The sequence below is a fragment of the Dreissena polymorpha genome, chromosome 13 (assembly GCF_020536995.1).
Source record: "Dreissena polymorpha isolate Duluth1 chromosome 13, UMN_Dpol_1.0, whole genome shotgun sequence".
In the NCBI taxonomy this organism is placed as follows: Eukaryota; Metazoa; Mollusca; class Bivalvia; order Myida; family Dreissenidae; genus Dreissena; species Dreissena polymorpha.
In genome coordinates, this window is record NC_068367.1 from 57,435,559 (window position 1) to 57,462,851 (window position 27,293).

The 27,293-nt window shown below is 35.6% G+C and overlaps 1 protein-coding gene across 1 annotated transcript; it reads right to left on the reverse strand.

Annotated features, from left to right (window-relative positions):
- Window positions 1-10,008: 10,008 nt before the first annotated feature.
- On the reverse strand, window positions 10,009-26,352 carry LOC127855761 (ras-like GTP-binding protein Rho1). Its single transcript, XM_052391564.1, has 5 exons — window positions 25,795-26,352; window positions 18,156-18,246; window positions 14,172-14,281; window positions 12,809-12,943; window positions 10,009-12,513 (listed from the first exon to the last, which is right to left on the reverse strand). Exons 1-5 carry the CDS (start codon window positions 25,912-25,914, stop codon window positions 12,259-12,261), a joined length of 711 nt encoding a protein of 236 aa, XP_052247524.1. The 5' UTR covers window positions 25,915-26,352; the 3' UTR covers window positions 10,009-12,258.
- Between the last annotated feature and the right edge of the window lie 941 nt (window positions 26,353-27,293).

The window sequence follows — 27,293 nt, forward strand, 5'->3', positions numbered from 1 at the left end:
AAATATTTTGTTAATTTTGATTGCTTAATTATCCATCGCAATACTAGCTCATTTGCGGTGTTCGCGAAAACACGTTAAAAACTTAAAATAGAAATAAGTGTCTAAGGAGTTAGATTAAAATGTGTAGTTTGAGGATCCTATTAATTTTTGCAAAGTCATGCGGAACATTTCACAATTTATCACTGTAAATGTTGGTAGAAGAATCCTCAAACTAAACGTGCTTACATCTGAGTCGTTATGCGCATGCTTTATAATGTATGGATAAAGGGAAGTCGATCTAAATGTCATTAGTATTTGTTTACGTTTTTTTTATGATTTTGACAGAAACCTTCTTTATTGTAATTGGGAAAAATGTCATCTAGATTTGATTGGGAATGGGGCCGTTTTTTTTTTTGCTTAAGGAATGCCTTCATTTTCCAGAGGCGCAGACAGCAGCATTTTCATTAGGATTCTTTGTAGCAGGCTTTTGAGTTATTTGAGGAGGCCAACCTGCTAGGGGAAATTTTTTTAAATAAAGGTGCCAAATCGTGGCTTCTGAGCGATTTTGGGCACATATTTCACATGATTTTCCTCAGTTAAAATAGAGGATATTAATGTGAATTGTTAAGTCCTCAGTTTACATCATTTCTCAGGGTTGTCAATTGTCCCAAAAAATAAGATCTGGGTGCCGATAGGGCCCACGGCGGGTGCAGGGCACACCCTGGACAGTGGTTCAGGGGGCCAGAGGCCTCCGGGAGCACCTGCAATTTAGCTTATTTGAAACAAAGAAGTCGGTTCTCATGAGCTTTAAGACACCTGTATTTTTAAGAGATTCAAAACAGAAAAAAATACTTTGGCTAGCAAATATCACAATCTATTTCTTTAAATGTTCGTGTAGATGCATGGGTCTGAGGTGGAATGTCGCCGTCGGGGGCGAAGAGCCCGGGCCCTACCTTAATGTATAATTTCTGTGCAGTACATAACATGTATTCTTAACAGTATTAATGAAAATCTGAATTAAACAAACACTGGAAATTTTAACATTTTAATAAGTTTTAACTTCCAATAATGACAATGACATTTCCAAATATATAACTAAACCAATTTAAATGACTAGTCCACAAGTAGTTATTGCAAATAAGAAGAAACAGTACAAACTGTAAACATCTTTATCACCTGTCAAACAATAACATTCAATATAATTAACCTCTACTTAACACGATCCCATTTTACCAAGAGTATGTGACTAGCAATTCAAATAATATTACCAAAGGAGTAAGTTACCTTAAGAAAAATAAAGTCTGATAAACATCACAATAATTAAAACAATAATACTGAAGCATTTTATGAGCAAATACCTGAACATTTATAAGTAATACTGTGTTAAGAGTACGCAATGACTGTCTTTTTCTGAAATAATTGATTATTCAGTTTATAAAGTTTGTGTGCCTGTTGACATGAGAATAATTGTTTTTATTTGAATAACTTAGGCATTTTTTTGGAAAAAAAACAGGCACAGGTTGCCCCAGCTGATGCAATCTTTGAATTTAAATATTTTGCTGAGGAAGCTTCTTTGGGCCATTTTTTCATATACAAATTTGGACACAGCTTAACATTGCAGTGCCAATTCAATATATTTAGCATTTAAGGCAACCAAGTCCGACCTTAATCATGAAAAAATCAGGAGAGTTTGGGGCTCGAGAGTTTCATTTATCCTTATGAAAGACTCAACCTCCTGTAAAATGTGGTTACAAATAAATCCACTTACCGTGCGGAGGATCAAAACTCCGCGGAGAAACCAAACATACACGAAATCTGTCGAAAATCGAATAAAAAACGAAATGTAAGTGTAGCAGGAAAGTGCATTTATCCGGAGGTGCCGGTAAATGATAAACGTTAACAAAACTGGAACAAGATAACTTCAACAGCGAACTATCGTTCTAACTCGAAACACAAACGAAAAAGTCGTTTCTTTTTCTTTTTTTGACATATCCAATTGTTGACTTTGTCACAGTGTGTGACCTTGAATCAAAGTTGTACAGTCTCGTTACCTGCTCCGCGATTGGACAATTATATTGATACGACCAATGAGAAAGCAGTTAACATATATCGGTTAAGGTTGTTTACTTCCTTTTAGACAGTTAGTATATTAACTAATACTAAATATCTCGTCATTGTCGTGAAAATTTACCGATGTTTTTTTTTAATTTTCTTTCCGAATTTGAGCCGGCCTGAATAACATTTGAGGCGGTCAAATCGGCCGCCGGCCGCCTCCTAATGAAAACCCTGAGACAGTGGTGAAAAACCCAGAAATCAGAGTAGATGAGTTATAGACATTGATTAAAACAGTTTTTATTTTTTCCCCAAATATGTCTTATGCACCATATTTTCCTCTTTCACCCAGCATCCAGCGTCTTCCCCTTTTTCAAAAAAAAACTGAAGTAGCAAATTTCATGTAAGTAAATGTCACTTATTTTACAGAAACTTGAAATAAAAATTAAGCCTAACATGCGCATCAACTTAGTAAGTTTACATTGAAGCTTTCTTTGGACTTGAGTCCTAAGGCACACTTAATGGAAAAAAAGGAAAAACATGACAGTGGACTCTAAAAATTAACCAATCCATTAAATAATGCTTGACCTTAAGTTGGGTAATAAATCTAAATTATCTTTAAACATTATCTTAAATTTTGGCATGCAATAATTAAAATGCGTTCTTTCATGTTTCTTAAACCATTCCTCACATTACCGAATTTCCGAAAATGTAAACATCCGAATGTCACTCTTCTTCAACAATGCGATCAAAACAATGCATGACATAAAATACTTACATATCACGCCGCGCAGAAACATTTAACAAATAAGTTTTATTTTACATAATTATCAAACAATATTGAATAATCTTATTTGTCTCAATAAATAGAAAACTATTCGATCATTGATAACAAGCCGCGTTACTTACCGACATCTTGTTTTTTTATTGACGAATAAAATAATTGTTTTCAGCGCCGATGCAGACTACACACATGTTGATGCAGCAGACGAACTTCGATCTCGTAGAGTTTTGTAATAAGACGACACCTAGTCTTGTATTTAGCTGACAGATCTTAAAACAAATGTTGTTTTCGGCGAATAATACTATAATTGTGTGTTTTGTTCGTGACATGTTATTGATTTGCGTATTTAGTAAGGAGAACTACTGCTACAGTCAGAGTAAATGTCATACGCGAGTGGCTTCCCTTGAGCTACCGTGTATTTCTTCTCCAGTTTATCTTCCAGTCCTTCCTTCGTTCGTTACATCCGTTCTTATTCCTTCGTTCCAATCTGCGTTTGTTAGTTCCTTTATTCGTTCATTCGTTCCTTTCTTCGTTCGTTCTATTCGGTCGATCGGTTCCTTCGTTCCCTCCACAGGCATTCGGCACAAGCTGCTTCCCCCACTGCTATCCCCTTCTCCCAGCTGCTACCCCCCCCCCCCTTCCACAAAGCCCTAGTCCATTGGTTATATACAAGTACACAACAACAAAGATTGAGTAAAGAAAGTTTTAATACTTATTTATAAAGAAACACTATTTTGTCGACTCACTTTTTGTTTATTTATTGTGCATATCAAAGGAACAATTTTGAATTGTGAGTGCTTTGAGAGGGGGGAAGCAGCTGGGGGGGGGGGGGGGTAGCAGCAGTGTGTAGGGGGGGGGGGTAAAGCCGCTTTTGCCGAGTTCATGTGGTTCTCTCGTTCCGTCGTTTCCTCCCTCCCTACGATCCCATATTGGGATTCCTGTTTTTCCGAATTTATTACGCTAAACTAAGTCGATAGATTTTTTTAGTAGCCTGCATTGCAATTAAAAAAAAAGAAATTCTATACGAAGCAAATAAATAACTTCATTTTCCTATGTATTTAGTTTTCAGCTTGAAAATACTTTAAAGAGTATTTTCAAATAAAACAACCAAATGGTAGTTGTGCGGTATAAATAAATGTTCACATTTTACATTTATTTTAATGAATTAATTTAGAAGACTTACATTTTTTATTGTTACAAGTATTAAAATTTTAAGAAAAGTAACACATACTTTCGAAACCAGTTAAATGTTTAATGAATATATATCATATATCAGCTTATAATTATTTGTTTTATACCATATATTGTGTGTGTTTACCATATATAGTTCGTGTTAATACAAAAAGGCCGTTGTTTATAGATTACTTTTAGATTGCAGTGCTGTTTAACATAGCCGTCGGCATACAGGTTTGTCTCTCATTCGAAAGGTTTCAATAGAGATCACTCGGACGATTCCGCCATACCGGCGAGACGGTGTGGTGTAGCCCACTGTCCGAAGCGTTCAGCTTGATTCGAAATGTCTCAATAGAGATCACTCTGCTGGCTTACTGCTAGACTAGCCTTAATACATGCTAAAAGGAAATATCTCTTAGGCTAAAGAACGATGTCTTTACTGATATTAACATGTGATTATAAACTGATTTATAATATTAATACAATCATCATGTGCTCGACCTTCAAGAATAACATAAAGACGTTAGACAAACAAATGTATCATAACCCATTTTCTCAAATATTTCCCTTTCATGACAGTTCTTAATTTAAAATCAGCAAACTTACCACAAATGAAAATTTAGCGATTTTAAAGATAGAAAATTAATTCCGAACTCACGCCCAGGTTTTTTTGTAAAAGATTTTTCGTCAAGATTTGTATTATGATATCCGCGCTGTCAATCATTGAAGATTTTATCAGAGAGTAATTTCACGTCCCAATTAGCTAAACGCCACAATTTAAGTCTTTTTCCGCTTATCTGAATTAACATAATTAAATTATTCACAAACAAGTGTCAAGAAATCAGAAATATATTTTAATATATGGTCAAGTTTCGTTGTTTGAAGTTTACAGTGATATTGTTTCTGTTTGTTCCCGAGTTTCTGTTTCAAAATCGCATTCACGTGTGAATTTTACTACATACGTCCGCCAGTTTTCGCTGACACACCGTATCATTCAACAGTTTGTATTATCGTCAGTGATTAGAGAGGCGTCAGGTGTTTTAGAACTTTCAAACGACCAAGACTGTCAGCTGTCCAATGCGTATTACAGACGTAAGCTTGCGTTGTTGCTAGTCTAATTAATAAGACATAAATAATTACGAATGAATTGCTGCTTTTTAGTGATATAATTCGCCGAAACCTGTCATCCCGAATATGGCTTAAACCATTTGTAAGGATGGGGGGGGGGGGGGGGGGGGGGGGTCATGATTAAGTTGTATACTTTGTCTACCATAAGTCCTCGATTATTTAACATTTAAAAGTAGTTTAATGCGTATTTATCTATATTTCTAGCGTAGTTTAATCGATGTGGTATTGATATACATGTAAATGTAGAAGTGTGGGTGCTGATATGAGCAATGCGTTTGGTGGTCTTGGTCGAACTGCAAAGCACAGAAGCCCATGCATATAAGCGTCCCATATGGACTATTCATGTTTCAAAAACGTATATATATATATATATATATATATATATATATATATATATATATATATATATATATATATATATATATATATATATATATATACACATGTATATATATATAGGCATATGTACAGACATTAATCTGCATGTTCCAGCCCATAGCAAGCCGCCAACAACGGTCGCCAACAGCAAGCGCGCAAACTGATGCGGATGGATTCTGGTGGTTGGGGAGGTGTTTGCAAGGTATTAGTCGTAATGGTTGTTGCAGGTGAGCTATGTCAGTATTTTATGCTGGTGGTAAATGGAGCAGTGGTGGGTATTGTTTGCTGATGACTACAAATTAAAAAATAGCACAAATGTTTGTCCAAGTATTTCGTTACTGTGATTAGCTACGGCAGTCATAGGGTGGTAAATGTTATAACTCATTAGCGAGTTAAGGTTGTACCATTGATAATCAAAGAACTGGATGGGGAAGGTAGAAAGAAAGCCATAATTTAAAGAAAATCGGGCAAAAAAGAAGACGCGTTGGTATTGCTTTTTTTACTATTAACGTCTCGACATGAGTTTCAAAGCGATAAAAAAAGTTTGTCGCAAGGCCCATTTGCACTTATCAGCCAGACGACATGAACAGTTCGCTTGCTATCTACAAGCACGCGCGCGGAGAAAAACGCTGACGAAACACGACTGTTTACGCATGTTACGGAGGCATAGCTGTGATCAAACTTAAAGCTTGATTTTTATATAAAAAATTTGAAAATCTATGTTACTCCTCTTTTTTCTATCTCGTTCCCACGACGTACTAACTCTTCGGAATGAGTTAGCTATGTCGTGAGAACGACTTACTAAGTCGAGGGGAACGAGATAAGAAATTGCAAAAACTAACAAAATTCTGATTGGTCGACCAATGAGATATGAAGGTTTAACCTTAAATTATAAAAGAGGAGGAGAAAACATTATATAAAAGTCGGGAAACAAAATGTTAAAACCTAGAAAACAAAAAAAAGTATAAAAATCAAGAAAACAAAGTATACAAGTCGAGAAAACAAAACAATTTATTTCACCGCTCTTTTAATTAACTTTTGCACTCCTCTTTTTTCTATCTCGTTCCCTCGACTTAGTAAGTCGTTCCTTCGACATATCTTACTCGTACCCACGAGTAAGTAAGTCGTTCTCTCGAGTTCGCTAAAACTCTCTCTGCTTGTGTTTAATGCACCGCTCCGTTATTTGCTGCACCGCTCTTCTTTCATTGAATTCTTCGTTAATTTAATTTTGCACTGCTCTTTTTTTTCTATCTTGTTCCCTCCACTTAGTAAGTCTTTCCCACGGCGTAGCTAAGTAAGTCGTTCCCTCGATTAAGTATTTCGTGGAAACGACATAGACAAACGAGGAGCGCAATTTTAAAAAAGAGGAGTGAAAGTCACCTCTATGCCACCGTAAATGTTCGATATCTGCTATAATACGTTGATTTTAAATTTTGATTGTAGTCCGCACAGTCTAGTCAGAGACGAAATTTTCGACTATTCTGGATTTTCGCGAAGACGAGATTTCCTTTAAACCAAATATATCATACACGCGGAAAGTGTCGTCACAGGCTAACCTTTGATAACACTTAACGCACAAGCATTAAACCCCGTTTACACCGTTTTTCCAGAGCAATACTCGTGTTAGATGCCAGCAAAGGCTTTTGTGTATTTTTATTCAAAAGTTGACCAACCATTTCTTGATTCTGTTGTTTACTTATTATGTGAAATGACGCCATGCAAATAGTTGCAGACTATTATGAAAGTGAAGAATTGTTCTTGATTGAACACGAGCAGCAAAAAATCAACGATCTTTAAATCCATTAGCAGCCACATACAATAACAGAAAGAATGTGTTTGTCCCCGATGAAAGGTACCGCTGACAGACAAGTCGGTGCTTTTGAAACCAGAATCGTTCAAGGTGAATGGAAAATATGATTGGAACAAAGCTCAGAATTCATTTAACCTTCTTTTTGTGCGTTTTTGAATAATACAATGCAAATGCAATTAAGTGTGAGTGCATTGTTTAAGGTTTCATTGACCAAGAGTTGTTTTGGGTATTGTGGTTCATTTTTTAAATGGTGGGGTTAATTTTAAAAACTGTACGGGAATATTTGTTTGTTTCGCATACCGTTCTTGTTTTTTAATCTACAAAAATCAAGCCGCAAGTTCTGATAAATAATTCTTTTATTAATTTGACAATACATGGTTATCTCGTGCACGGTAAAAAATGTCAAAACAGAAAATTTACATTCATATTTCGTAGCGAATTTCTTTCGGCTATTCAGATGCTTGATACTGTATACTTGCATATGAATAAATAAGTTTGAGCTTTTATTCACGATGCCTGGTGTATAGAAGCTCCAAAATACCCCATGTTATAACATATAAAAGTGACATAATCTATAATGTACATAACTTATATTGCATTGATCAATCTATTTAATGTATTGGGCGTTACAAAACATTAGTTACCGGTAAGTCATTTTATTAAATACATGTATATTAATTTTCTTTAATGGCGGATATCGGTTATTCTACATATTAAAGCTGCCCCTCACATTTGTTGAGATCGCATTTCGGTTTGGCAAGTCGACGCCTCCAACTAATAATTCTGGATACCGACAGTTGAGTTACATAAACACCATTGACACCGTTAAACCATATTCCATTTGCGTTTTTTTTTCGAAAAAATAAACGAAACTCGCCGAAAAATAATTTGAACCTCGACAGCTATCGAGTAAAATGGCAGACAAACCGATAGCAACCGGCTTCCAGATTTATCGATTGCTGATAGGTCGTTTGAAATTTACATTTACATAACAGTTTTGATTGATAGGTGACGCGATGTTAACTGACCACTGGCAATCTTCAATCAGGCGGTTGGTGGTAACCAACTGGGACATGTGGGGGTTTCCTCCTGGCACTCTGCCCCCCCCCCCCCCAACAATAAAAGATATTCCGGGTCCTCTCATAATATAACACTGGCTTCACAATCCAGAGATCGCTGGTTCGATCCCCCGCTGCACCTAACCTACTAACTCGTCTTTCGCATGAGACGTTAAACCGAGGTGCAGTGTACTAGGTGCTATACACCGGGCACTAAAAGACCCAGGGTCACCTCTGGAACGGGGTGTCTCCTGTATCTTGCACTATCCCCCGTAACCAACTAATATGTCTTTCTGGGGCGATGGCCATATGGGAGACAATCCCGGTGCACTCGATAAAAAAAACAACAAACAACAACAAACTCATAATGCAGCCCACATCTGTTTTGCGTATAATGTTATGCATGTTTCTCTGATTCGGACAAAACCAATACGTATCAAATATGATGGTTGGTCGTTTTGTCTGTATGACACAATGGTGGTACTGAATGTGTGTGTTGTCCAACAACATGTATCAAATGTATACAATTAATGGAAGCTGTTCGTTTATGCATTGATATTATGAAAATGTCGTGTTCAAAACCGTGAACTGAAAATACATGTACATCTGTTTTAAAGAATGAATCGCAAATTTGCATTCACATGAAACGCTATCAATTTGACAGTTTAACGAATTGATTTAATACAAATCTATCTTTATCTTGTCGTTTCTATTTTGAGTACAATTTGTTCAATCTTTAATAAGCTTTTCATTATCTCCGACTATTTGGGAACGCGAAATCAAAATCTCCGCCCCACATTTCGATCGTAAACTCGCGCTTTTATTATGAATGGACTGTTAAAAGGTGGAGGCTTATATGACGTTCTTTGGCCTAGTATGAAAGCTATGCCTTCTTGATAACTTGATAGACAACTCGTATCTTTGTGTATGCGCAAGATTGGTAGGTTTTCAAGGCGTGTTTTCTTTGGTTTTCTTGATTTAAGCTATGCCGCTTGTCAATGCTGGTTTTACTGATAGTTTAATGATTGTATATTGATTAAATTAAGTACGTTTGATTACTGGTACACGTTTACTAATTGCAATTACGCTCGTTAGTGTAATGCCGTTTTCCTTAAATTAATGTTGATACTGATGTCGTGTGGCTGTCACTAAAACTGAAGGTTGTTATAAAGCTTATAAGAATGCATGATGACAATAATTATGTCCTTATCACCATCATCATTATCGTCAATTATCTTCATCATTATCGTCAATTATCTTCATCATTATCATTATTATCATTATCGTCATTATCATTAGTGTCATAATCATCATCATCGTCGACGTCGTCGTCATCATCATCATCATCATCATCATCATCATCATCATCATCATCATCATCATCATCATCCCTCATCATCAAGTTTATCGTATCGTGTTTGTGGCATCATCATAATTATCATCAATATTATCAAGTTTATTATATCGTGTTTATGGCATCATCATCATTATCATCAATATCATCAAGTTTATCGTATCGTGTTTATGGCATCACCATCAGTATCATCAATATCATCATCAGTCACCATGGTCACCGTAAATGACTTCTTTTTTTAAGTACACGCAGACAACTGAAGGACTGGGTTGATTTAAAACAAAATTATACATTATTTTCTGTAATTTTATTCATATCACAGACATTATGTTTCTTTTTTTGTAAGTTTTTTTATACATTTTTGATCAAAATAAGCAAAAAAGGTATATTTGCAAAATAATTGCATATATACAAACGGCAAAAAGGCATAAATTCTATATCTGCATATAAACCTTTGGGATTTTTTTCTGATTTCTTCAAACATTTTAGGAATGTTTGCGGACTTCAAAAAAGGTTTTTGCTCAAAGGCTCACGTTGCATAACTGCAGCCACAAACGCTTGATAATACTTTTTTCGGTATTAAATAAGTAATGAAAACAAAATGAGATATTTACAACAAATGCATGTTCATATAACACAGGGCAAAGTTTCAAGTTATTGCACAATTTGCATTGACACACTAAAAAGGTTGCACGCTATCTTTTTAAGGTTACACTTGAAAACATTTTCACAACATATACACTTAAATACACGTTCTCAAAATTCACTTGTTCACACCATAGCGGACGACACGAGCATTTTAATCTAACATAGTTTGATTATATTTGCGTTGCTCAAACGAACAAAAAGTTACCGAGCTAGCATACACTAAAAGAACGGAAATAGTCGAACATGACAACCAAAATGTTCGCACTAAAAGTTAAAGAAACAATAATACAATATACAGAAGTATTAAATATGAATAGTGACAAAAATCGTTGCTTTCTGGTGAAGTTTTAGAAGACAAAAAGATGACATAAAAGTTGTAAAATTAAAATTAACTATATAGATATAAACAAAAGTTAAGTTACTGATGATAATATAATAATATAATAATAACTTTATTTCATGAAGAATTCACATTAAGAAATTATTTCTTTTTTACAATGTGGTCTTCATATAATTACTCATACATACCAACATTTATTATAATGATTTATCGTGACAAAATAAATAACCAGTTAAGTCAACAGTAACTTCAAAACAAATACCAACTAATTTGGGAGAAAAAAATCCGCTGATGTATTTCGTAATACAATTTCAAAATTAAGCATTTAAGGAAAACGTGTCTCAAGTAAAATTATGGGGTTTATTGACAAATCGCCCTCACATGATCAAGACTATTAATCACTTAGCATATGCAATAAATAGAATTAAGCCCTAAAATCAAACAACAAACGTTGGGAGTCAATCGTTTATAAATGTAACACAATCTCTGCCAAAAAATATTATCATGTTTTCGTTGTTCTGAAGATTAACATATATTTATTTATGGCTATAAAGCTACTGCACTAAAAATTAAGTAATAAATTGACAAATCACTACAACCTAATATTGCAGAATTTCTTCCAGTGGAACAACATGCGTTTGTTTCTTTCACTGGACTATTTTGCTCGTTTATTTTTAACTATCAACTAAATATTCATTACGTTTTAATGCAAATCATTTCAACAGACCCAGCGGTTGTTTCGTAGTTTTCATTAAGCGATTAAAAAACGAACTCTACACATAAATAACACTAAATCCTATATAAATAGCCTTAAACAAATAATAAATCAACCAACTAGCGACACCCAAACACTTTAATACTACACAATCACTTTTTATGTACATTTTCTGCTTGAACACTTCACCCGATCGCGTTAATTTATCACGCGAAAGTTGCACTTTTCCTTCAGTCGATTTAACTGTTTTTTGAGTTGAACTGTTTATGCAGGAAATGGGATTGAGCCCATGTGTTCTATTTTCTATGTTCTATTTTCAAATATGCAAAGCCATCTTTGCTAAATGATGGGAATGGACCGGGCAGAAAATAAGCGGACGCCCCCGTAATGTATTTTTGAAAACTAATTTGCTGGCGCAGACGCACAGGTGTCTGCAAACAGATATATTCATGGAATGAACCATGTCGAATAAAGATCTAATGAAAATCAGATCTGACATAAATATCAGTCACGTTTTGTCTGTTACAATTTATACAAGTCGCACTCGGCATAAATCTACAATCAAAAGACCCTCTTTCAGGTCTATGAACATCAAACAAACCATATCCAGCGACAATGTCTCGCATAAGAATGTCAAATGCTTTGTTTCAAATGCATTTTTTTCATTTCGCATCTCCTTTCTCGCCTTTATCTCTCGTCTAAGCTGTTCCTCGTGTAAGAATCTAAGCAGTCGATCACACGACAGCCACAGGTTTCCCTAGCAACCGTGAAATCAATGATGACGGCACTGATGACGAAACCAAAGTTTGCACCAACGTCACAACTGTCTGATAGCGTTATCACATAATGGAACAACCTTTGTCCGACTCCTTTTTGGTTTTAATCTTGTCTTTCGCCTCTCCCATACTTTTCGTCTTCTTTTTCTTCATTGATTTGCGCTTTTCCGCGCTTTCGCTCGCCTGAGCGGTTCTAGCCTTTGTTCCCATGGACGACAAAGCTGCGACCTCCATGACGTCACGAACGCTGCTCTCGGATGTTTTTGAGGAAGTTTCCGAATACACGAGCGCGTCTATATCTTTCGCTGCCTTGAGTCCCTGCAAAAAGCATTGACACATACAGTTGTTATTGAATCTGGAGTAAAGTCACTGTTTGCTTTGTGTTCTCTTAATTACAAGGAAATAAAGACTACCTTAATTTTTATATGAACAGCAACGTTGATATATACCGCAAACACGATAAAATAACGTTTGTGTCTGTTCGTTACGTCACCACACTATTTAACGCATCGTATCTGAACGGGCCATGTTGGGGTGTAATGTAATTTAAAATCGGATTGAGGCAATTTCAAAGACGATATAAAACATACATCAAAGTTCTATCGATACGTACTTGTTCATATGTGATAGGGGTGGTGTTTCGCCGCGCGAGTTTAGCAAGCGTCTGTTCGTCCGTCCTCAAGTCCGACCCTAAGCCGACGACAATGATCGGGGCGGTGGGGCAGTGTTCCTTGATCTCTGGAAGCCACTGGAAAACAAGGCAAACGATGTTATTACAATAAGACTTGCGTATCTTATGTGACCTTATATGCCAGTGTTTTTTGTCACCATTTTGGGAATGGGGCCGGGTCCCTTTGGATTAAGAAAATTCGCGGCGTTTAGACTAAAATTGGGAAATTAGTGTTGTTGTTGTTGTTTTGCTGACAAATGCTTCAAATGCTTCAAAATTGAGGATACAAGTGTGTCCAGTATTAAATTTACTAAGGTTGATCTTATATGGATGGGAGATGAACAAAATATTGATCTAAAAAAATATAGTTCCTTTGGGAATTTTAAGCTCCCATTTGGGAAAAATATATACTTATTTCCATTGGGAATGGGTCCGGTTACCGGATCCGATTTTGAATGAAAGAAAACACTGTTTGGATGACGTGTCGTTTGTATTTTGGAATTTATGAGGCCTTTCCGCGCCAAAGTTGCGTTAGACAAGTTGCCTTTCCGCGCCAAAGTTGCGTTAGGCAAGTGGCCTTTCCGTGCCAAAGTTGCGTTAGGCAAGTGCAAGAGTCACAACAAGATATGTGTTTGTCTCGACTGCATATACACAAACATGCTGGGTTATATGTGTTTTGTTTGATTTTGTCCGATTTAACAATCGCGTTTGAAATCTACCTTAGTTGAAACACTATCTATCCAGTTTACTGAAGGACAAGGTTTTAGAACCACACTGTAATTAAGACATTAACGATGACAATATCGGGGCAAAATACAATCGAGCAACAAAAGAAGAGCTCAATTTTAGTTATAAATGCAATTGTTGTGGGCTTATTTACTACAATGGGACAAGATAGCTTACCGATTTTACAAAAGTCTAGATGTAGATAAAATAACAATGTGTTTTTATGAACGGAGCATTGGGCCGTTTACTCTGCTTATGAACGGACTCATGGCCAACACGATAACCGGGTATTATTGTTTTGTTTATTTACTTCAAATCAATTGCAAACGGTTAGGTTGAAGCTAATAATAAGAGTATTGGTTTGCGTTTAATGTTTATGTTTCGTCGAGGGGCGGCTAACAATGTTTAAAATACGTGAAAATCGATGCGTTTTATCTTAAATGTGGGGAAAGTTTTTGCATTAAAATTTTGTCTTGTGAAGAATACATGCATACCAAAGAAAAATCATGCAAACAGCCTAAAGACAATTTACAATAAATTGTAATATATTTTAAAAATTAAAAACAACGATAATGCTTACCTTTGTCACAATGTTATGAAGCGAGTCTGGGTTTACGATAGAGAAACACGCGAGCACTAGGTCTGCACCAGTATATGACACCGGACGAACACGGTCATACGATGAGTTGCCTGAAAATATACAATATGCGCTTGCTTATTATACGGTTTATATAAGAAACAACAGTGCATTTCGAGAGTTGTCGGAACATGCCCTAACAAATAATATTGAAAAAGTAAATCAAATGTAAGAGGCATAAATGTAATCCCACTTAAAATAAGAGAACAATTGCTGCTTGTTTGAAATACTTCCTCCGTGCGATAGATAGACGAATGGCGTTCATATATTAGTGCATTTCAATTGAAGGTGCGTTTAATGGTCGACCGTACATAATTTATTATTTGAGATGAATTAACATATAAGTAAATAAAATTAAAGCAGATCTGATCGTTATCTCGACAGTTTCCCTATGAACAACATGCCGTTATATGCATTTGTAAAATAAATCTATGACATTGATAAACGGCGAATGCACAAAAGAACGGCGTCCTTGTTTACTTTCAAAGTAATATTTTTAGAGCTAAAAGTAGCGTGTCATCCAAGAATTAATGGCTGCAGCATGTGAATGACAATGCTTTACTCGTTTTGCTGACGTAACGCTATGATGAAATGATATTGCCGAGACTTCCGAAAAGTAGGGGAGTAATGAATATGCATCATCATGCGCATAAAAGTGTCAACGTTAATTGCGTCTTATCATCGCTTTAAATGTATCCCACGGACACTATAAATTTAGAATTGCCTACAGGTTTAACTTAACAATCGGAATCTCATTTTCATTTTAAATTAATGTTTGCCCTTCAGTGGCATATGCGCTCGACTGAACGAGTGTCTATTCGCCTTATCAAAACGAATATTAGTACAGACACTTGCAAAAAATAAAAATAAACATTGAAAAAAGGTTTTCGTTTCCGATATTCATATTAAATTTCATAGTTTGGTCATATTGAATAGCCTATGTTGAACAAAATTCAAATAACCTTCTTCGGTATGTGATATTGAGGGCAAGCAAGGTTACCCGACAAATCTGATTAAATTCCTTTGCGTTAATCAATGGCATATACTTGGCATTACAAGACGTTTCCTCATTTGCATATATGCAAATTAACGAGACGCTCCTATTCGATTACCGGTATTCCAAAATAAGACCCAGTTTAAATCATGGGGGCACGAGCCGGCATCTCTAATCTGTCTTGACCAGAAAGGTACAGGATCAAAAAGAAAGCGAACAATATCTTCGAAGGATTTACAGAGAGTTAAAGCATAGTTCGACAGATTACAATTAATCCAATTCACTTCAGAGGGTTACAAACAAATCCCTTTAAAGTAAGTGTACATTAACAGGATTGCGGCACACCTATTAAGTCTACCCTATGTTTAATACAACAATGGCACGCGCAGTGCGCTAGACGGGAAAACTGTTAACTCTTTCAGTGCTGGAACCGATATTTGAAGGCCTTTGCAAACAGTTCGGATCCAGATGAGACGCCACAGAACGCGACGTCTCATCAGGATCCAAACTGTTTGCTATTCTGATACTATTTTTGAAAAAAATGTAAGAAAATGCTAATTTTAGAAATTCAGCAGACAACATTTTAGCAGACAATAAATGTCCCAGCATGCAAAGGGTTAACGAGCAAACTATCCTTATTGCAAATTATTTGATATGTATAATACGCCAAGCGTTCTGAATAACAATGCGATAAGTAATAGCCACAAAATATGCGAATTTTTTCCCGAAGTCATGGGGTTAATTTAAAACAAAAAGCAATCCAAACATAATCTTGCACTTCTTTTTGTTTGAAAGGACACATTCTTGTTAATGAATGAATGTACACAATCGGAAAAATGTATTTCTTAAATAACATTCATTAACCCCAATTATGCTGAAACAAAAGACAACTTATTGAACATTCGCCGATCAAAAGACTCGCCAATCCCGTCGACATTGGCAAACGATTTGAAATCAAGACACCTGCACGACACCGCACCTCTCACAAAAGAAGTGTTAGCCAGACAGAAATGCCTGACATTCCGCGAACGTGATCGTCTTTAGCCTCGTTATAAGTCTTTCGGCTTTTCTCCTTTAGAATTATAAAAAAAGATTTGTTTTTAAGTTTCTAAAAACGGCACTGACAACTTTGAAGTTCAAGTGGGCTTTTTTAACTTTCTAAAAACGACACTGGCAACTTTGAAGTTCAAGTGGGCTTTGCGAACCACTGAAATGGCTTAAGAAAATTATGTTCGAATACGGCATTTAACTGGCAGTAAAATGCATACAACTGCATATTTTTTAACATTGATACGGCATGTGACCGTCATGCACTTGGATTTGTTTAACACTGACACAACAAATGTTGTGCAAAAAATGCTATTCGGAATGGTCACTGTTAAAATAAGCATTTTGCTTTGCTACCTGTCTCCTTTTATTTTAATGCACTTTACCCCGAAAACAGGCAGAAAAATAACAGTCTTCATCCAAAGTGTGGACATAGATCAGAAATAAATAAAGTAATAAATTACAAATTACTGTACAATTAAATCATTATGCTGAACTAACTTCGTTGATACATGCATTATCAGATGGATTTACATGTGCACTTAATTCAATGACAAATTATTTTCAAGCGAAAAATTATTGATCACTCTTGCTTTGTTTTGCATATCCATCCATTCAGTTTAAACCCGGTGCAGTTTGCGGTTAATTGAGTGATTAATGAGGGCCATCGCGATCGTTGTCGTTATGGATCTTCACATTGAGCTACTTTTACTCGTTGAAATGTTTGACATTCTCAGGTCGCCAAGGTTTACTGAACTTACGACTGTCGGTATTGTTCCTTATTTGTTTATTAAGTCCTCGATCAAGAGATGTTAAGTATCAATTGTATGTTCTTGTTCTCTGCATAAGTGTGTCTCCCGCTTGCGCATAAGGACCTTGTATTGTTTCACGGGAGTTGAGGAAAACGACAAATTAACCCGGCCGTGCGTGGGGTCTCCGCATACCTTTACTGTATTATATACACCCATATATCTGGTAAAATAAACTCTGATGTGTGTTTTGCCGAGTGGGGATATCTTTATTTCCACTGATAAAGGCTTTGGGCTTTAGGTATTATTCCACCGCATACCGATGTCAGAAAGATAATTTCGGCTGACATTAGTTCCCAGATATGAATGGTCTTAAACTTCATTAAAACACCTGATAATGTCTTCAAATGCGCCTTCTTTTGTTAGAGACATGTTAAATCGATTAAATTTTTGCAGATATCTGATCTTGCAATTACTTCTATCACAAATGCTCTATTAATGTGGTTTTTTGAATTGGTCTGGAATTCCATAATTTGACGCTAAATCATGGAATTCAGTACGTGAAGTGAGAAATAAAAAATACTAATTTGAGCAATTATATACTTAACGCTAACTTATACCATCCTCTTCAATTTAGTTATCGAAATTTCCAATACTTATTAAATCCGGAGTGCAATGTACGTTATATTTATTATACAAAACATGAATGCTTTTAATTTGATTATAATGCTTATTGCAATATACAGCTTGCCAAATAACCACACATGGCTAAGCCAGTGTACTAAGAAAATAATCAATATATTTCCTAAACACTAATATTATACACTTCAAATGTTGTCCAATGACCAAGCGTGTTAAATAAATTTAAAAGGTACCAATAACATTATTTCAGAATAAAACTTAAGGGCCACTTAATGAATGTTTATGAATACCTTGGTAAACAGCGTTGACCCAGATGAGTCGCCGCATGATGCGGCGTCTCATCAGGGTCTGCGCTGTTTGCTTTAAGGAATTTCCGTATTCTAAATATAGAAATAAATATACTAGACATCCCTTATTTTGGAACTAAATTGATCCAATTTAGAAGGATGGGAGAGTCCACTAGGCATAAATAGGTTAAGGAATGACGAATCTTACCTGACGTGTCCCAGATTGATAGGTGGACTTTATACGCCGCTGACGCCTGATAGGTGGCGTTGTACGTGTCGAATCCGGTTGGGGTGTACGCCTGCAAATACAGACAGCAGTAGTGTCATAGCAGCGATAAAAACAAATAAAAAATGCTTAAGAAGACTAAGCATGTAATTTTCATGTACCAAGTTTTGAAGGAAAAAAAGGATCATTACGACGACTAAGCATTTTCTGTTCATGTACCAAGTATGTATGGAAGAAAAAGGGCTGCAATTTCCATTTAGCTAATGCTAATCTTTCATCATCAGGAACGAGTCCGCCTTTTAGTGTTGGATATCATTAAGGAACCCTTTATTACGATATACATGAAAGATACGAGGGTTTTGATACTCCCCATGAACTCTTTCTCCCGACGTATCTTCCTTGATGCATTAATGATTGGGATTAAGTTTTAATGAATTCGCACCGGCTGCCATGATGCGGGATTTACGTTCTGGCCTAAACCCTTTTAACAGGGGATCATTTTAAACATTTTTCATCACACGCCATAAATTCTCAAGTCATTAAACCGTTAACAGAAGACCAGATGCCTCTGCCGTGGCTTTATATCCGGCTAACAACAACATTGTAACATTCCCATTCGCATACTTTTCTATTGAAACGTAAGTGTGTGCATCGCCAAACATCGCATCGTCTAGACCGCCTTTAGCGATGTCAAAAACGCCTTTTAAGGAAGTTTGGCAAACGTTCAACTTACCCTGCGTCTGTTTGCATGCCTGTTAACGGAATATAATTATAGCAAAACAAAGCGATACCTTTTTAAAATTTTGATAACGGAAATTTGCGTTAACCAGGCTTGTGAAACATTGATGCACGTGGCGGATTCTTGGAGCGCATTTGGCATGTAAATTACAGACGTGAGTCCGTAAAGATAGATAATACATTGAGCAACTCCTGAATCTGTAAAATGTTAATCATTTAAAGTGCGTACCTCCGCTAATACCAGTGTATGTGCGGACTTAACCATTACCGGTAATATTGACACGCATACGCGTATTTGAACAAGTATCTAACGAGTTATTTAACAACGTTTCTGTTCTGATGTTCTGTTTTGAACTCTAAAATTAATAAATTCGCGTGAGATAACGTCTTACAGAAAACGTGGAACAACATAGGATATTTTCTTGCGGAAACTGAAAAAAAAACTTAAATTGATATTGGCTATGGATAGACGTGCGATACACGTGGCGTTATGGTTAGGAGAACACACCATACGGTTCCCGCCCCATTTCACTCGTCATTTAGAGATGACCATTTGAATTTCATGGGTGTATAGACCCGTTTATGACAGCCGAGGCATATCTGTATGATAATGGCTGGAATGCTTTCATGTTAAAGACGCGGTGCGCAACACACTTGGTTTTTATTGAGCTTCTTTATAGCACAGTTGATAACACATGGGCACATTTTAAAGTTCATTCGGGTTCAACAGTTTTTACCCCGTTGTCTTTAAGGACGCCCGCGTTTCCTTCTTAAAATCGAAAAGAACAGTTTGCACACGTTCGTTTGAAGATACCGCCCTTTTTGAACAACGTCAAACATTGGTAATAATGTTGCTATTTTCAAAGAAAAAGCCTAACGTTCATATCTTTTTTTACCAGTATATATGTTTGGAGATATTACAATCTTTCATATCCGTTCTATTATATTAAAACACGTGTTCTATGTATATGGGAAAGGCCCATTCTGAGAACGAGTGTAACCCAATATAACGTAAAACCGGTTTCATTGATGATTTTTATTACCAAACGCTTCAACGCACAATAGGTGTGGTGCACGGATATTTTGTAATATTAAAGCATGTTCTTAACATCTTAATGAAGGGTAAAACAACTGATGCAATGAAAACAACCTTGGTGATGTAGGATATTTGTTCAAAAACATTAATGTGTGATCGCCAGACCTGTCGATTAATTTCACATCGGCATAAATTAGTTGTGTCTGGTTCAGTTTAGCGTGTCTTAAGAACTTGTCATTCATGAAAACGCATTTACATATGTATATCGTTATAAAAGTTTTTCGATCGTTTTAATGATACTTTCTTAAGTCGTACCGAACCAAATGTGTCATTCTCGTGTTTTAAAATGAACACTGTATGGCACAGCGGCATGGATTTAACCCTTTCAGTGCTGGAACCGAATTTTGAAGGCCTTTGCAAACAGTTTGGATCCAGATGAGACGCCACAGAACGTGGCGTCTCATCAGGATCCAAACTGTTTGCTTTTCTACTAGTATTGGTTTGAAAAAAAAGAAGAAAATGCTTATTTTAGAAATTCAGCAGACGACATTTTAGCAGACGACAAATTTCCCAGCATGCAAAGGGTTAAGAAATGAAAAACAACAAGAATACTAATGCCAAGACCTCGCTATAAATGAATTCATTAACTTCGGATTCTAAACACCCTTCTGTATATACAGGGGTTGGATAACTAAATACTAAGAGTTTTTTTTATTTGTAGAGAAATGACAGACAATCTATGGTCTATATATCTCAATAAAGTCGCGACGTTTCAATAAACACCTGGCTATTCTGAATATATATATTTTTTCGTATTTTAAAAGATCTATCTTTGTTAAATCTTCGACCTGTTGCTAAAATTAATCGACGTTTATTTAGACAGATGGTTGTCTTCTATGAGAAAACCTTATCAATAAAAAATTATTCCGCCGGTCCAGAAATCCCCAGCTGTTTTCTTAAATGCTTTATCCACGATCTTACTTTTCACCCAATCTTTTATGATGCACTTGTACTTATTTCCCATATCTAGCATGTTTCAGACCGTCTATTCAAAAAAAGGCTCTTATGATCACATTGAAAATTCACGACTAAAGTTTGTGCAAATATTTTCGGAAAGTAACAATTAGCAACAAACAAACATATCTTACAATGCATGAGACGGCACTTTTTATAAGTATAATATTTCAGCGAAGATAAAGTTTCCTTTACTTTTAATCTGATGAACAAATTGTTATAAGTGTACACGGATTTTTGATGTTCTAAGTACTTGAGTATTAATGTGGCAGCTTTTTGCAATCAATGACAAGCAATGTCAAGTGTTGCCGTATTTCGTTGAAAAAATACCAGAGTATACTAAACGGCGTCTAACTGAACGCGGAAGACAATACACAAACACACGTCATAAATCGCGACAATTTTATGATAGACACCTATCAACGCTATTGCGCAAGACCTATAAATGACAAGATCGAACAAGCTTAACCTATCACTTCCGTTGACAAGCTCCTGTGAATAATAAATACTTCGTGCAGCCAAATCCACCCGAGGGGACGGGGGTTAGGCAATCAGTACAAGGGCCGACTAATTGAAAATCAATAACGCAACACACTAGCATTGTCTTGCCCCCCCCCCCCCCCCGAAAACGTCCACATTCATCAAATGGATAAAAATATTAAAAATTATTTGCATTTTGCAATTGCTTTTTTTTATAGTAAACGGACAATCCAGTACGAGCAGTGGTCGGTACACGCCCTTTTCACCTAGCGATCCGGATTCGATCCCCGAAACCGGCGCCTGTGAGTATTAATGGTGGTCGCCATACCGGACATATGGGGTTTCCTCCTGGTACGACCCACAAATACGCAGCACAATCGAGTATATAATTAAGTAATCATCAATTGCGCTTCGCTTAATTGCACAAATAAATGTTCTGTACAAATCAGTTCCCTTCAATGGGAAAATAAAATACCCAGTCATTCATTATACCAGTTCTAAACGACGATCTCAACAAATAGACATTGTAGACCAGTTATTATTCCCCCAATAAAAACGTCTGACATAAGCAAACGTGAAGTAATTACAGCCAAATCCAGTGACAATTAGTGCATTAATTAGTACATTAATGACCTAGTGTAATTGCGGAGTAAAAATAAGTGCGTGCAATTTAATGCGCATTAATATTTTTCGTATGACTTGTGCTGCAACATTACTGCATAACGAGCGTTTGATAGGACATTAATGATTCAAGCACATTAATCATGTATTTATACTAACTTATTCGTGATAAATGTGCATCCGACTAAAGTATTTGGTGCAATTTATATGGACTCGAACTCAATTTCATTATGTATCTTATGATTATTTCAAGTTTTATTTTAAATGTCCACTTTAAACGGGCGTAACTTTCTGTTGTCATTCCGCGACATACCGGCGGGCGCAATAGTCATTATGATAAGAGGTAGTGTTTCCGACAAATGTGCATTCCATGAAAAAGTCTACAGTCATATCGTACATTCCGCCTTGGCAAAATCATGAATGTTAAATAAACATAAATTGTTTGTCTAATAATAATTATTTCTCAATAATTTTAGAAAATATACCGGATTTTCGCAGCGGATTTTACCGGATTTTAAATTTTTAAATACATACTATACATTGTAATAATAATACAAGTACATATACAGCAGGTCTCTACGTATCGTGTTTAAACTACTCCTCAAAACAATCTATACATATCTACTATATCATTCATAAGTAAGTAAATGTCAGGGAAATAGTAACATAATACATGTTCCAGCAGATTATATATTTGATATTTTAAAATACCAATTTCTTGGCAGCATTGACATTTGAAACTGAAAATGCCAGGTTTCCAGCGAAGCCATGCAGATTTCATTCATGTTGACATTTGCTGACTTCATTTGCTGGTATTTTTGCGGATTGTATTTTAGGGTGACTTTTACAATTGCGTTATGTCTTTTGTTATATCGGCAATGGTATTTTAAAAACAGAAATTACCTTGAATGTGCACTTTATCTATACAATTGGAAATGTCATTAATACCGTATACGATTCAGGAAAACATTATTATAGTCGTAATGAATTCCCCTCAAAAAACATCGTTATGTTTATCTTTTAATTTTTTAATAAATTATCAAACACTACATTTGTGGTTTATGATTGCACTAAGAAATCGCCATAGGAGAGTTTAATACGATTGACGTCAGTATAACCATACTATCATCTTAAAATATCATTTGAAATGACTTTCATTCAACGAAGATAACTACGTGGGTGTGGGTGTGTATTCACCGTCTGCTCTCCATTTGTGACATCTTAATACCAATGTGCACGCTCTTAATAAAATATTTGCATAATAAGTTCAACCACTCTCTCGTCTCTTCTATTGCGGTTTAGCGGTTTCGTGGATTTAAGGACAAATATCTTAACATATTTTGTTGTAAACGGAATACCAACGTTTTCCGTGTCTTAGGTCGATTATGGTTGATCATGGCTAAATATATTAACCCATTTATGCCTAGCGTCCTGAAAAAAGGCCTTGGCAAACAGCGTAGACCAAGATGAGACGACGAATAATGCAGCGTCTCATCTGGGTCTGCGCTGTTTGCTTAAAGAAATTTCTGTAAGAAATATTCTAAATATAGAAATAAATATTCTAGAAATCCCTAATTTTGGAAATAAATTAATCCAATTTAGAAGGACGGGAGAGTCCGCTAAGCATACATGGGTTAATTCGAAACTTTTAAGGATTCGTAATTTTTAACATGGCATTGTTTTTTAACAGCAGTAGTTTTTTCCCTGTTAACTTATAATGAACACTTTTAACACATTATAACCGTTTCTTGTCTTTACAGAATTTGTCCGATGTCTAAAAAACCGTGTTAAAATATAGTTTCAATTAAAATGTACATTTCATATACCCCTAAACACGTGCTAAATAAATGGTTCTGTTCGTAAGGAAGGCCAAGGTGAAAGACAACTAAATGTTAGGTGATTGTGAGACGCCAGAATCAGTTTTTTTGACCGACTGGTATCTCCTTTTATCACCGCCCGCGTGTCCCGCTATATGTCTATATATCTTTAAGAATAGTGTGGTGTGACTGAAAAAGTTACACTTTTGTAATAAGGACATACAGCTGACACTGTGTTATGTTTGGGCCTAAATTTGGAGATAAGTTAGAAAGACAAGTACGCTATAAGTATTTTATACTTATGAATAGCTGTTTAGCGTCGATTATATAATGCCATTTTGTGTGCATGTTAATGCTTTTAAGATTCTGTTATACATGCATTTAAAAAAATACAAATAGACTTGCGCGAGCAATTAGTTGAAGATTCACTTAAAAATTGACAATGTATTTGTTCAACATTCTAGCAATGTAATTTTGACTTTAATATACACTGCATTTTATAACAGTTTCGTTTGAATTGTTGTATCAATTAAACGCTTATTAAAACATTATCGCTATTTTTTAATTTTGTAGAAACATTTTTTGCCGAGGTTATTTGTTCAATACTACATCAATGTTAAATGTCATATCTGACAACTTCCTTCGAAGAACAAATACACATATTTTTTGTCTCAACAAATGACAGAAATTAATGCATCATTGACCTTTCTAAGCAAGTGAAACAGGCCCGATATATCTTAGTGAATGACGAAATCCGCATTTTTGCCCGTCGCCGAACCGTGTGATTTTATGACGAAGGAAGATAAAACACCTTGATTTATTCTTTCTATAAACGCACGGCTAGCCGATATACTAGTCAAGGATGTGGTTTCCATGTCGATTTCACCAAATAGTTGAGTCTCAAAGGACGGTTATACGAATCACAGGCCATTTTACGCCAAATATGTTATAACGAACGAGTGCTTCCAAACTTTAAATCATTATTTTAAAGAAAAATTAACGTTACAAACTTCATTGATTTTATGATTTGACCGGTTCTGTTGTTCTTTATATTTAATATTTAGAGAATGACTGACTCTTTTGTTTCACTGCAAATAACTCAAGGCTATTTCGTTATTTCACAAGTCAAGAGTCATTATAAATCTTTTGTCGGCCAATGACGGAAATCGAAATTAAGATCTTATTATTTCGGTACATAAACAATCTCGCGATACCCTAGGGCGTTCATTTCCTTTCCTCTTCCACTCACGTGGTGGGGTTACCGTGAAAATCTGATACACAAATATTTCGATTGCATAATTGATCATTTGCCGTTATCTGCCTAATTTACTTTATCAGTGTTTGGTATCAAGGCATTACCTTTGCCGCCGGTATCACAGATAGTGAACCGGACTGACTTAATGATTGCTTTCTTCTATCACAGTGTGAAATGTATGTAACGTATTCATAGAAATTACGTGTCCTGTGTACACCACACCTTGCAAATCAAAGATTATACAAACCCAAATACAGGTTTTCCCTGCTGCTTTTTTTAATGAAGCTGTATTTTCCAAAGCGAAAAGTATGGATAACACACCTCGTTTGGCATTTAATCGTATATTATAATCATTACATGTATTATATAATATATTATATGCGTCATCATTAAAGTGTACTTTTATTCCATGCTTATTTTTACTGTATACATAATTGTTTAAATTAAATACATCGTGTACCGAGAAGTGTTTACTACATTAACTTAAACCAAGGGGTCTTGATACAAATAAGAGCACGTTGTTAGATGTCTAGCAGCAGTTCGTCCTTCAGAAAAGCTATACCATCGAGTTAAAAGTAAATGTAGTTTCATCGAACAGTTAATTAATAATACCCTTTAAACTTTGTAATAGTAATATTAAACTGAAAACACGTTTCTTACCTCAACGAATGTGTTGCTCACGTAACGTTTGATCATCGTCGTCTTGCCGCATCCACAATCCCCGACGACGACGATTTTCGTCTTCACCTCTGTATCAGATATACCATCCATTTGACCCATCTTTTTTGCTTTCTAAAAAAGTTTAATGTCCGTCTAGTACACAAATGTCACTTGTTTAGACTTCACCACTCGTTCAAACCACTTACACAAATATTGGGATGATATATTTAGTTATGTCCGAAGAATGTTTGTCACATGTTCCGCGCGCTTCGCTGTCTCTATTTTCAACTGAGATTTCTTTACGTCGCGTGTATTAATATCTTTATCGAAATTCCCAACACTTTTCAACCAATAGAAACATTACTAGCGGTCGCTTTATCCGGTATTAATTATCACAAATTAGCTTTTTTAACGTATTCAATCTCTGTATCTAGAGTTACCGTAGAAATAAAGCCGATCTAACCGCAAATTCGCGTCGCGCTAAACCCGTCTTTACTCCACCTGCTCTATAAGGTGTGTGAATTGCATACCTGTATGGGAATAGAACCTATTCATTAAGATACCGTTTGCTTACATTGCGGACCAATCAGCGCTCTCGACAGTACGCATGCGCGGGTTTAGGAAAATGGCCGATATTTCTCAATGAAGAAGAACGCTATTAAAATACAACGTGTTTAAACATGCACAATCAGTGAGGAAGCGCGCATTCTTATTATCAAAGGGTTTCTTCAAGCGATGAATGAGTTAACAAGGCATGAAGATCTTTTTTCTATGTTCTGCATTGTTTGGATATTGCAAAGAATGCGTGTTTAGGTTGATGAAAAGAACAATTTAAGATTAATCATACTTCACAATTAATTATGTAGTAACTGCTAATGTTACTGTATAAAACATAACAAGCGACGCATTTTACAAATGTAAAATGATTTAACCCTTACCGATCAAAGTAGTTAACTTATAAGTAAAAGCGTGTGTAATTTTGTTAATATTGTGTGAGATTTTTTTTTTTAGCATAATCCGCATTTTCACAGAATGAATGAAGCTTCTTCCTTGAAATGCGAACGTTGAATGGACCTTAATACCGCTCTATAGAATGTTGTATTTATTTTATTATACGTACGGGTTTTAAGTACATAGACGTTGTGATGGTTTTATGTCTTATATGTCACCTTTGTTTTATTTCGTTATTTCATTCGTTATGATAATACTCTGCGTTCAAGCTAACATGTGTTTTGGGTGTTTTTTTTATACATAATTATAGTTTTATTGAAAAACACATGATTTACTAAATTTTCAAGTCAAATAAAACTTTAATCGCAAATAAATGTTTATAAAATCTAGTCCCTTGATGTTGTTAACGCTACACCTTTAAAAAATGCTTAAGAGGAAACGCACATTATCGCACATCATGGCGGTCGTATTTATCCAAGATAAGGCAATATCTACATTTTGAAACGGTAACATTTGCTATCTTTCAAGGACGTGTCCTTAACAGGGCA

Coding starts and splice junctions, on each gene's coding strand:
- LOC127855761 (XM_052391564.1), bottom strand. CDS start 25,914: ATGGGTCAAATGGATGGTATATCTGATACAGAGGTGAAGACGAAAATC. Junction 18,247..25,794: donor TGAGCAACACATTCGTTGAG/GTAAGAAACGTG, acceptor CTGTATTTGCAG/GCGTACACCCCAACCGGATT. Junction 14,282..18,155: donor ATCAATCTGGGACACGTCAG/GTAAGATTCGTC, acceptor GTATATTTTCAG/GCAACTCATCGTATGACCGT.